The sequence below is a fragment of the Tenrec ecaudatus genome, chromosome 11 (assembly GCF_050624435.1).
Source record: "Tenrec ecaudatus isolate mTenEca1 chromosome 11, mTenEca1.hap1, whole genome shotgun sequence".
Classification (NCBI taxonomy): Eukaryota; Metazoa; Chordata; class Mammalia; order Afrosoricida; family Tenrecidae; genus Tenrec; species Tenrec ecaudatus.
The window spans coordinates 71313468-71325756 of record NC_134540.1 but is presented as its reverse complement, the minus strand read 5'-3'; the positions used below and the strand labels follow the sequence as shown (position 1 = coordinate 71325756).

Sequence of the window (12289 nt, the reverse complement as noted above, 5' to 3'; positions counted from 1 at the left end):
TAAAACCTCACTTCATTTTTGGGTGAGATTTTATAGGAAACAGACGCAGACTGTGTCCATTTGCTTATCACTTAGATTCCTGTGGGAGGCTGGAAGCATTTTCCTCCAACGGTGACATTTCTCTAGGTTAGGGAATTTGAGGGCTGAAATATGTACCCTAAAATCGACGCACCACATCATTGATTTTACAGCTTGATCCTCTGCTTTAATAGTGATTTTTACCACAGAAAGTTTGTATTTATATAACTTGATTACTTTGTTGACCATTTATATGAATAATGGTTTTTCAGATTTTTGCATTGTCTAAAATTGGAGTGCGGGTTACAGTGAGTGGAAACCACCCGTTTAACTGGTGTGTTAGGCAGGGTTCTCTAGAGAAACAAAATGAGGACACAGGATTATAGAGCTATAAGAGGATAGGTTTGTACAACAAGGAGAAATGTAACAGCTAACTAGTCCACACAGCAGTACAGAGGGCTCAGTTCACCTCACTTTCGTGGAACAGTTAATATGCTGGAAGCCCTGCGACTCGTGTGGGCTGCCAGGCCCCAGGTCAAGAAGCAGACCGCGGAGTCTTCCCTCAGGCAAGGCAGGCAGAGCCTGCCCACAGGCAGCAGGCAGCAGGGTGGGTCAGTGACAGTCAGGAGCTCCGGATCTTAGTGAAGCAGACCCTGGTGGGGGTCTCAAACTCAAGCAACGTAAGCACCAGCAGCATGGCAAAGTCGGTCTCGAAGGAGCCTCAAGCTCTAGCAGCAGGTGAACGTGGCCCACAGGTAGTGTAGTACACAGGTTGAGGCACAGAACTAGCTAAAGCAGCAGCCTGCTGGTCGGATCGCTGGGAGCAAGAGAGAAGGGGCGGGCCTTGCAGAGCCCCTCCAGTCAAGCGGGGACCTGATCAAACTCCTCCCACATGTTCCTATTGGCTTAGTTGGCTCAATAAACCTATCTATCACAATTGCAATTGTATTCTACTTAGTAGATGCATACAATAATACTGTGTGCACCAGTCCATGTCACATTACTCAATAAAATGTGGTTTTTTGCAACATTACAAAAACTGTACTTATTGTCAGGAAATTCCACCGTATGAAACCAAAGGAGTGATGAGAGCCAGTTTTTCGTCCAGAGAAGCAGATAATCACACAGCCTTCATACGAATAAAGACGAATGCTTCCGACAATGCAGAGTTCATCATCCTCCCCGTGGAGGTGGAAGTTACGACAGGTTAGTGGGTGCCGAAGACGTTGCACAGGGTTCTTTTGCTTGGTGGGCAAAGCAAAATATAATTGTTTGCTTTTCTTCTTTTCAAGCTCCTGGGATCTATTCTTCAACCGAGATGTTAGATTTTGGTACACTACGAACACAAGGTAAAAGAAGAAGAAGATATCTTTTAGGGTTTTTGCCGCTGCCCCCAAAAAGAAATCCTTGATTTGGTGCTGAATGGTTGTAGTTTAGCTCTTTTGTGATTCACTTTTAGAAGTTATTTCTCTGTGGATTTCAAAAGCTTATGGGACTTTACTTTTGAAAACTCGGACCTGTACCAGGTGTGCACCCATTCTCCTAGGAGGAACCGTAGCCGCGTGTCATTAGGTGTCATTGCGCGATTCTGACGGGAGGACCGTGCTGCAGGATGGGCCTGGGCTCCATTGGATAGTCAAGGTTGTGTCCTTCACACAGAGACAGCCAGGCTGGTTTCTAAGGCCCCTCCAAGAGCACTTACACTGCGAACCTACTGGCTAGTGGTCAAGTGCTTGCCGTTTGTACTACCACCCAGGACCCTTGCATACCAGGTGGGAAAATAAGGTCATGGGCTAATTTAAGTCAAGTTTCCCAAATGGAAGATTAAGGTAGAAACAGTTTCCAAGTTTCTTAATTTTGCTCTGAATTCAGCAATTCAGTTATGCTGAGTCTCTTTTAAATAAAGAAGAAGAAGAAAGAAAAGAAAGAAAACCAAAAGCTATACTTACTTACAACTTTTTGTTTAGAATGGACTAGTGCATTATGACGACATGATGTTAGAAATGGGACCCTGCTTGTCAAAGGAAACGTTTAGTAGATTGTAAAAGAGAAGTAACCTTTCCCGAAGGCCTGCCTGAAGTTTGTTAAAGAGTACTTGAAAATGAGGTCTCTCTGGGCCATCTATAATTGTACTTTGGTTACTTAGGACTGAAGACCACATTTTTTTTTTTAGATTTGGAGTTAAGGTAACAATTCTACATTGTACATTAATTTGCTCTACTTTGCTGGAAGATTTAAAGATTAAGAATAATTTCTGCTTTCACTAAAAGACTTGAGGATTTAGGATTTTTTTTGCTTATTTTTATCCGAGAAGGGACTTCTTCTAATACACAGTGCCCTTATGAGTCATGCTCCCTAATATTTATTTTTATTAAAGTGATTGTCATTTTGCTTCATATTCTAAAATACACTTGATACTTAATCACGTAGAGATTTTAATTTGCTATACCTAACACCTTTTTAAGGAATATTTCTTTTCCTCCATTTTGACAGATCTGCCAAAAGTTTTAAATCTTCATTTATTAAATTCAGGAACAAAAGATGTACCGATAACTGTAAGTTTTGCTTGTTTGTTGCTTATTTTTATGTCTTTGATTTATGACAAAAATGATAAGACTCTTCATTTGTGATGTTTGGTGAGACTTTGGTCGATACTTGACTTGAGACTCCTGCTCTGCCGCTGCCCAGATTTTCAGATGGTAGGAAGGAAAGTAGCCAGTCCTCTCCAAGTCAAACTGAGCCCAAGTTTCTGAGGGTCCTGTTTGAGCAAAACCATGTAAGAAACCTCCTGGGTGGTTGGTTCTGATAACGCCTGGGAGCTCGGTCTCTTATGGAAGGAAAAGAGGCTTCCATTAGGCATCGCTGTTAACCTCAAGGCCTGGGTGAGTTAGTTGAATGGGGAAAGCGATTCAGCTGTAGTGAGAAGAGAAAGAACGGAGCTACGAATGTAGACATTGTCTGTTAACATTTGACACCGGCGCCTTTTCTAACTGGCTGCTCCTATAAGCAACCCAGAGACCCCTCCTACACACACACACCCACACCCCCACACCACCACCACCACCCCCACCACCCCTCAACTGGTTTTTATGGCTCTTCAGTCGACTTGGGGTGCCATACCGAAAAACAAAACGTCCAAATTTTGTCTTGCCCAGAAGCCTCTTCTCTTGAGTCCCCCAAGCCAACTATACAGGCGATAAAGTAAAAGGAAAGCAACACATTTTTTATTGTAATGTGGCAACTGATTGGTTTGTGTTTATGCTGCCAAGTTAAATGCAAGGAACTTTGATAAAATGAGCTTAAGGCACTGTAATCCTCCCCAGGCCAAACCCCCACTTGACTGCTAGCTAATAGAGTCCACGTTGAAGAAAGGAATGCACACAGGAAGCTGGAGACGGTCGTCCCACGTTTTAATGCACGCTGACATTGCTCACTCGGAGTGGTATGCTCCAGGCAGTGTCCTGATAACTGGTCTATCCTTTCTTGTAACTAGATTGCAGAGTGAGGGGCAGGGATAGGGACTAGGGTCTGCTGGAGAGCTTCCCTCTACTATACAGTGAGATGGAAACTACCTGGAGTTCCTGCCGCTGCAGCAGTCGGTCGTCTGAGAAACATTCCTGAATCTGCTGGGAGTCAGCCCGGAGCCCTCCTTAGATGACAAGAAACATGATGTCCTTTTCCGAGGATTTGTCCTGATGTTACCAAGTATGGTAGACCAAGTCTCACCATCTGGCTTTTGCTTCTAAGGAGTCTTCTGGCAAGCCATGGAGTACTTTTCTTCACCAGTACCGTAATTCCATTCCACCATCAAGTCTTCAGTCTGCCTTGTGCACGGTCCAACTTGTGCACACATGGGAAGCAATTGAAAATGCCCTGGCTTGAGTCAAGTTGTACCTTAGTGCTCAGAGTGGCAACGCTTTGAATGTTTTGGTAGCTGTGTCCTGTTTTCCATTCATTCATCCATTCATGCATGCACCTGATAAATATTTCATGAGAATCGACATGATGCCAGCCACTAAGTGCTAGAAGCACCATAGTGAATCAGATCGGTCCGGCCCCAGATGATGGAGGTTCTGCTCGTCAGGGAGGCAGACAGCAGACAAGCACGCAGCATGCTGTAGACAGACACAAAGTCTGCGAAAGGAAAAAGCAGGATGGTACACAATGTTGGGGGCGGGGCAGGGTAGGTAGCAAGGTGGTTTAGAAGTGGTGGTCTCAGCAGAGCTGCCATCTAAGGTAAAACCTGATGGTTAGGAAGTAGATTGGGGAGGAGTGTACCTGGCACAAGGAACAGCAAGTGCCGAGGTCTGAAGCAGGAAGGTCAAGGGAGATGACAGGAAGTGAATGTGAAACATGAGGCTAACAAGCCAAGCAGGGCTTCCTGGGCCTGTGGGAGGTGTTTGGATTTTTGACTAAGTGGATTGAGGTGCTATTACTGGGTTTTAAGCAAGGGAATGACATCTGGTTTATGTTTTATTAAAAATCACTGTAGCTGCTTTGTGAAGCATGAACTACAGAAGGGAAAGGGCAGAAAACAAGGTGACCAGTTTCAAATCTTTGCAGGGGTCCACTTGAGAGTGAGTCGTTTTAAATTGCTCAACTTATCAGCCAAGCAGGGTGTGAGCCCATCTGTCCTGAAACTCGTTGTTGAAAGAACATTGTAAGATTTTCCCTGTTTCAGTATTTTCTATGTAATGTACCAAACTTAGAGACGGTTGCATTTTTAAAAGTCTTCATTTCAAAAATATATAAAATTTCTAGAATATGCCAGGCAGTGCTAGGTATACATAAGGTCTACTAACACAAGCAGTTCCAGATGTGAGTTCCTCACCCGTGAAAAGACAGATGCCCGATGCGTAGCTGGCGGGGGCGACACCATGATCACGAAGATGGTTTTCCCATCGCACGGCAGGCACGCTGACCCCCACGATTTCCCCAAATGTGGGAAACTCCACTGCATGATTGGTGGTAGTGGGGACTGCGTGCGCGCCCTCCCTTGTAGGGAAAAAACGACAGATGCCCAGGCCCAGGTCCTCATAACATTGTGTATGATGTAATTTTGAGGAAATGGATCTCCTCGGTGTTACAAATGCTGTCTTTAGTTGCTGGTGAGGCGGTTCTGACTCCTGGCTGTTTCTTCCCCGCTACTAAGCTGGAGGCTGGCAGCCAGGTGCACACCACTTGTTTACAAAACAGTAATGCTGTAAAAATGAAATAAGTTTGCCTAAGATGTTTTTAAGAGGAACATGAACATGAAATGTCCTTGATACTTATTGAATAATAATTATAAACTTGTCAGAAATGCATTTATTAATTTTACCTGTATAAACTTGATGTGTACTTTAGTGAATTTGCCTAGAAACTGTCAACTATCATTGTTATAGACCGAAAGGTTGTTTTTCTTGTTTGCGCAGGTACTTTTGTAGATAGTTTCAGAACTTCCCGGAACCCTGCGCCTCACTGAGAGTTACTGGAGCATTAGTTGGGTCTGGAGGCCGTGAGAAATGGCAGGAACTTTATTTAGAATGTATAGAAGCTGCCTTTCCTGGGAAACTTGCCATAGTTTGTTTCAATTGTTGGATATCTTTGGATCATCAACAGCTAGTGACTAGTGTAAAAATAGGTTATTAGTGTAAATATGCTTATATATGAGTTCATAGTTAATTTTTACTTTTAAAGCTACTATAATTAGTCAATTATTTAAGTGTTTGGGTTTTATTTCTTTGGAAAAGGGTTTCAACTGAGGTATGATTTTATTGTTTGTTGGCTAAATAACTCAGATAATTTTTATAAGACATGAATCACCAAGTAAATATTTAGTATAAAATCATTTTAATATAATATTACTAAATTTAACTTTTTCTGGTAAAGGATTTCTTAATTTAAGTAGTATGTTTTGTGTAAGAAAAACTTTTGTTTGGTGCTTGATTTTTTTTAAAGTAGTATTTTTGGTGAAGGTTTACGCAGCAGATTAGTTCCCGCTTAGCCATTTGTGCACACACTCTCCCCCCCCCCCTGCATTGATCACACTTCTCAGCACACGTCAGCGTTCCATTGTTTCCATGCTGATTGTGCTCTTCCTCTGAGAGCCCCTCCTCCTTACTTCTGATCTTTGTTTCAGGGTAAATGTCAGGGGTCCTCACACTTTTTAAACAGGGGCCAGTTCACTGTCCCTCAGACCCGTTGGAGGGCCGGACTATAGTTTAAAAAAAACAAACAAAAAACTGTGAACAAATTCCTATGCACACTGCACTATCTTATTTTGAAGTAAAAACAAAATGGGGCAAGCACCCAGCGGCCTGGATCAGTATCCTCGGTGGGCCACATGTGGCCCGCGGGCCCGTAGTGTGAGGACACCTGGTACGTGTTGATCACGGGGGCTCATAGAGACGGTTATTTAAAGGAGTGGAGCACTCATGGTTTATTTTGTGAGCTGATCTCGTATTTGGCTGAAAGGTGACCTCCAGGCGTGGCTTCACTGTCAAAGGGACTGTAAGGACAATAATCTTGGGGGATCCTCGTCCCTGCCAGTCTAGTCATTGGCCTTTTGTAGGCACTTGAGGGTCTTCTCCGCTTCCCTCCCGTGTTGTTCAGGGCTGTCTGTGGAGGCCGTGGTCAGAGGGGGCGGGTGGTGGTCGCGGGCCAGTCCTTCTCATCTTAGGCTACAGAAGGCTGTGTGTGGCATACCTCATGAGTTTCCTGGAACAGAAAAATGTTCTTTTCTACAGAGTACTGCAAGCTTTGACAGCAAACTCGTATAGTCCCTGGAAATTCAACAAAAACCCCAGGAGAGTGTTGAGAGTCAGAGTAAAAACAGTATTTTTTATCCAGATCTTGTGAGCTAAGAAGCCAAGTGCAAGGCCAGGAGCCAAGTCAGGAAACTGTTTCCAGTCCCGCCTCCTGCTGCCTCGCTGTCAGAACATCGCTCGGTGTTGTAAGATTCTCTCCTTCATCTGAAAAACATGGATTGGGGGGTTAGGATAGTTTAAATTCCTACCAATTTAAAAATAATTTGTCTGCGAGGCTCACCAATAAGAACTAACTCTACCTTAAAATAGTCATTTTTTCCAGTTTGCTCTAAAAGTATAAGTTTTTACTCTTTGGTTATTTCAGGTTTTGTTGTTTAGTAGGAAAATGTACTTTAAGTTTCAAACATTCTGATCCTTTTCAAACCGACTATTCCTAAAGTCTTCCTTAAGGAGCCCTGTTGGCATTCTAGGATAAGGCCACAAAGTTGGTGGTTCAAACCCACCAGCTGCTCTGTGACGGTCTGCTCCTGTAAAGATGTAGAGTCTTGGAAACGTCTGACTCAGTGGCAATGAATTTGGAGCAGCTTTCTTCCTGCTCAGCCTCAGAGTTAATATCCCAGCCCTGCCTGTTGTCAGCAGCATGACCTGCCCAGCCAACCACGCCGTAGAGAGAAGAAGCTACTATTGGAGATGGAATCTGCAAAGCCCCCTTGATAGAGGGACACCCGTTCAGTCTTCATCTTTATTAGCCAAGGTGTTAGAGGAGAATTCCTGTCAAAAGCTTTGGGTTGCCTTCTCTCCTGTATGACTCAGGTAGTCATTAGAAAAACAACAGCGTTTTACATGTTGTATGTACTCATTTGCAGTATCCCAGTTTGTAGTCTTGTGCACTCATTAATTTTTATACTTTTTACAGTTTGGTCATTTTATTTCATATAGATATTCTAATTAAGTTATCTGAATTTTTCTCAATCTACTGCACTTCATTTTAAAGGGACCTCTTTAAAAGTTTTCATTGTAGTTTACTTTTCCCACTGTTTTCCAATATCTTGCAAGGATACCATTTGGCTAAAATAGTATGTTGGGTTTTTTTTTTCCTCTCTCTCTCTCTCTCTCTGCAGAGTGTTCGACCTACACCACAAAATGATGCTATAACGGTACATTTTAAACCAATTACATTAAAAGCTTCAGAGAGTAAATACACTAAGGTTGCAAGTATTAGTTTTGATGGTAAGTACCCACCTTTTTCTCTCTAACAGTGCTGTCGTTCTGATGAACTGAAAGCACATGTATGCTGACTTCTTAATATTGACAGAAATTCAGACTACAAATGGCTAGATTAGATATTACTACCTTGGTCTACTTATGGCTAGATTACTTATTATTCCCTTTGTCTTTCCTGTAAGTCAAAATATATCATTGTTTTGTTCTCTTAGGAAAATAATTTCATAATGCTACATTATTAGCAATAGAAAAATAATGGCAAATACTTTAGGACTGGAGTTCTATTTCTATAATCTGGGCTAACCATTCCCATATATCTGTGATATGCTTTCTGTTAAGTATGAAGTCATTGCTTTTTGTAATAGGTGATAATGTATTTGAATAAGCCGACCCGACTATAAGACAAGGCACCTAATTTTACCATAAAAACTGCATTAAAAATGTGCTGGAAAAAACTCGGCTTATACACCAGTATATACGGTACATTTGAAAGTAAGATCAGGAATAAAGTAGCATTTCATATATTGGTTTTTAAGGTAAGGCAGACGTTATCTCTTTAGCTAAAATAATAGCCTTTATCATAGGCTTGTCAAAGGGACTCACTTTTCTTTCAGACCCCCATGTGTTATATATTTTGACCTTTTTTGACATGTTACCTTACCCTAGGCTCTGAAAATCTATTCATGACTTTTTTCTTTTCACCCATTTTAGTAGAAAACCTAGTAAATTTGTTGTCACAGAAATTTTTAAGGGATTTAGTAACTGCTTGACCATATATTTAATAAAAATGGAAACTTTGAACAGGGCTTTGCTCATAGGGAGGGGCCCTGGTAGTGTCGTGGTTAAGCCCTGGGCTGCTAACCATCAGTTCATCAATTTGAAACCACTAGCCCCTCCAAGGGGAAAGATGGGGCACGCTACTCCCGTAAAGGGTGATAGTCTTAGAAACTCACAGGGACAGCTCTCCTCTGTCTTACAGGGTCGCTATGTGTTGACACAGACGCAGTGGTGGGAGAGTCGAAAGTGAGCAGCCCTGCAGCTCACCTGTGGCTCTCTGTGACCCCGCTCTGCTCCCGGGGCAGCTGAGGTCATTGTCACCTGTGGCTCTCTGTGACCCCGCTGTGCTCCCGGGGCAGCTGAGGTCATTGTTGGAATTGTGCTTGGTAAAGAGTAGAGTGGGTTAAGGCCCCTCAGTGGTGCACTGGTCTTGTCCAGAGGTTGGTGGTTCAGACTGAGCCAGTGGTTTCGTAAAGGAACAGTCTGGAGCTCTGCTCCCAGAGAGACAACTGCGGGCCTGCTCTTTAACATGTGCGGTCACGGTGAATTGGACTTGACTCGGCGGCAACAGATGTGGTTTGGGTTTGTGGACCCGTGTTGGTGAGTAGCTTTGCACAGGGAGAGTTCTGCACAGGCTGAGTGCAGCCACCGAATGCATTCCCATATGTGCAGTGAAAACTCCCAAGGAAATTTAATTTAACTATGTGGCGTCCTTTCATAATACAAGTTTCTAGAAATAGCTGGTATTACAGAAAGCGTGGATGCCACAATTACTCCCAACTTTGAGGCACGTTGTCTTCCGCATCGCTAAGACACCACATTCCTGACTACCAGTTTCGGCAGCAGCTCATGAATTCTCTGGAAAGAGAAAGACTACCCAGTACAACGTCAGGAGCGCCTGAAGGACCTACCCTTCTGTTACGTCCAAAGAAGGGGGTGTGCACAGTGGGGCAGCATGCTGTGTCCACAGTGAACCTTGCCATTGTTGAGAAAAAGGAAGTACCATTACTGCTGATCTTCTGAGATCATTTAAAATACCATATATACTCATGTATAAGCCGAGTTTTTCAGCACAAAAAAATGTGCTGAAAAACTGGGGTTTGGCTTATACATGGGTCAGTTGTACCCCAGCGAGGTGTAACAGCCCGCGGGTGATTGCTGTTCCTCCGCTGCTCATTCAAAGCCCCGCTGACACTGCAGGGCTTTGCATGTTTGTTTACTCACATCTAACCAATCAGAGCCGTCCTATGACTGCCAGCTGAACTGGTAAGGATGTGTCTGTGGCTGCGCTCCGTCTCTCCCCTCTGGCCTCTGTGTTAATTCACATCCTGCATTTCCCACCCTAGGCTTATACTCGGACCGGCTTATATTCGCGTGTGTACAGTAGTCATCCTTACAGAGATTGTGTAGAATTAAATCAAAAAGACTAAGTAACCCTTAGAGCCCATACTACGCTCTTGTGACTTTTATTATCATGGAACTACCAGTCCCATTGCCGTCACCCTCAGCACCCTAGATGCCAATGCAGGGCACCTCTGAGATAGCAGTGAAAATCTGGAAATGGGTTATCCTTTTCATAATTTCAAAATGCGCCTTAGACATATTTTACTGTGTTCTCCTACCACGCAAGCACCTTTTTCCTCAGAAGTCAGTGTCCTTTATGATTTTTTAACGGCTCGTTTGCTGAAACAGTTTCATAAAGGGGCATGAAATATCTAAATATTCAGGCCCTTGTGGTCTTCGTTGTAGGAGAACAGTAGGAAAGGCGTCCGGAAGTGGCTAAGTAGCAAGTAGAAAGAAGTAAGCGTCTTAGTAGGAGTTTCAGAAATCTAAAGTCACCATCTGTATGTACAAAGCCATGGGATAAATGTCTTAATGTTACTTTATTGTTCCAATCTGTACTGAAGTTATACAACACATTGCTGTCCTCAATAAGGGTATGATGTAAGTACCTTACAGGGGCCATGTGCTTTATTCTTTTTGAAAGGAAACATCTAATGTGTGCCCATGTCCAAATAAATAATTTCTGTAATTCCAGATGGAATATTCAGGTCAGCTATGTAATATACAGGTTTTTATCTGTGAAGAAGAGATTTGTTTCTTAAGCCATGAGTTAGGGTTGGCCAAAATAATTCAGAGCTCTTGATTTTCCATGCACCATGCTACTTTATGAATTTCTGTTAGCAAGACTCTGGACATATGAAGAATGTAATCCCCCACCCACCCACCCCCGCAAACAGCTGTAAACCAGTGCTTCTTGAGGAGGTACAGTTTTGTCCCCTAGAGAAGATGTTTTTGGTTGTCACAGCCCCCAGGTCTCTGTGTACTGAGTAGAGACCGGGGACACTGCTAAACATCTTAAGTCCACAGGTCAGCCACACAGCAGAGAGTTAAGCACCGAGCGTGCCATCTCTGACTCTGACTGACAGTGGCCCCGTGGCCGAGTAGAGCCACCCCACGGGATTTCCATACAGAAGCATCCTTTTCCCTCAGAGCAGCTGGCAGGTTGGAGCCAAAATTGTCGGCCGAGTGCTTAACCCCTTGGCCCTAACTACTGTGGTCCCTAACCAGGCTCCTCACAGACACAGTCAGAACGTGTGGTTACAGAGAAGTAGTTTGGAAAGCTGTTTATCTGTTTGTTTTCTTTCAACCACATTCAGTGGCTGGCTTGTCTATTTATCCCATTACAGGGGAATCACAATATTTTTCTTTTTTAAATAACAAATGTGATTTTGAAATGTTAGGAGGCAGTTGCATCGATTTAAAGTGTTACAAACTACTGTTTTCACCAACATAAAGATAAACTTAAAAAGACATCATCAGTTCATAGGAAACAGCTCACTCTCCCTTCGGTTGCAAAAGGTGACAGCATTTTTGTGCTTCTTTTCAGCATCAAAGGCCAGAAAAACATCGCAGTTTTCTGGGAAAATAACTGTGAAAGCAAAGGAAAAGAGTTATTCCAAACTTGAGATACCGTATCAGGCGGAAGTTCTAGATGGGTAAGCGTCCTTAAATAAGCCGTATGACTTCTGTCGGTGCATTCTCTCTTCCAAGGCAAAGGAGATGAAAAAAAATCATAGTCAAGGTTATATAAACTCGATGAACGTGTGGTTGACCAGACCCATGTTTAAAGTGCTTATACCTCTGCTGAGGAGAGAAGAGTAAATGTTGGGTGATTTTGTCTTCGATGAAGCCTCAGTTCAGTGATGGTGTAAAGCGGATGCTGGTGTAGAGGATCTGGGAGCTATTTGCACCGCTCTCTCTTTCCTTTTGTGACGTGTGAGTGGTAAAGTAATTTGTATTCCTTTATAACTTAAAAATACTCTTCTAGAATTATAGATTTTTGAAAAAAAAACTAGTGACGTTTAAAACAGACCAATAGTTCATTTTCTAGTTGTAGTTCAGCCAGTAAGAGTTGAGTCTCAAACTTGGAAAGAGGGTTCACTTAACAAACTTAATTGCAATTGAATGATAAATAGGATTTTAGAAGAGTAATTTTGAGCTTTTGCTATTACTGCATT

The 12289-nt window shown here is 42.9% G+C and overlaps 1 protein-coding gene and 1 pseudogene across 1 annotated transcript in view; both read left to right on the top strand.

Moving 5' to 3' along the window:
* The window catches only part of TMEM131 (transmembrane protein 131), a 190163-nt gene that overhangs the window by 129282 nt on the left and 48592 nt on the right, over nucleotides 1-12289 (top strand). Inside the window, exons 9-13 of the mRNA XM_075563195.1 lie at nucleotides 1074-1224; nucleotides 1311-1367; nucleotides 2512-2573; nucleotides 7889-7997; nucleotides 11659-11767. Of these exons, the coding sequence (XP_075419310.1) occupies nucleotides 1074-1224; nucleotides 1311-1367; nucleotides 2512-2573; nucleotides 7889-7997; nucleotides 11659-11767 (488 nt within the window). The remainder of the gene's footprint in view (nucleotides 1-1073; nucleotides 1225-1310; nucleotides 1368-2511; nucleotides 2574-7888; nucleotides 7998-11658; nucleotides 11768-12289) is intronic.
* LOC142461845 (U1 spliceosomal RNA) lies at nucleotides 4871-5016 on the top strand (annotated as a pseudogene).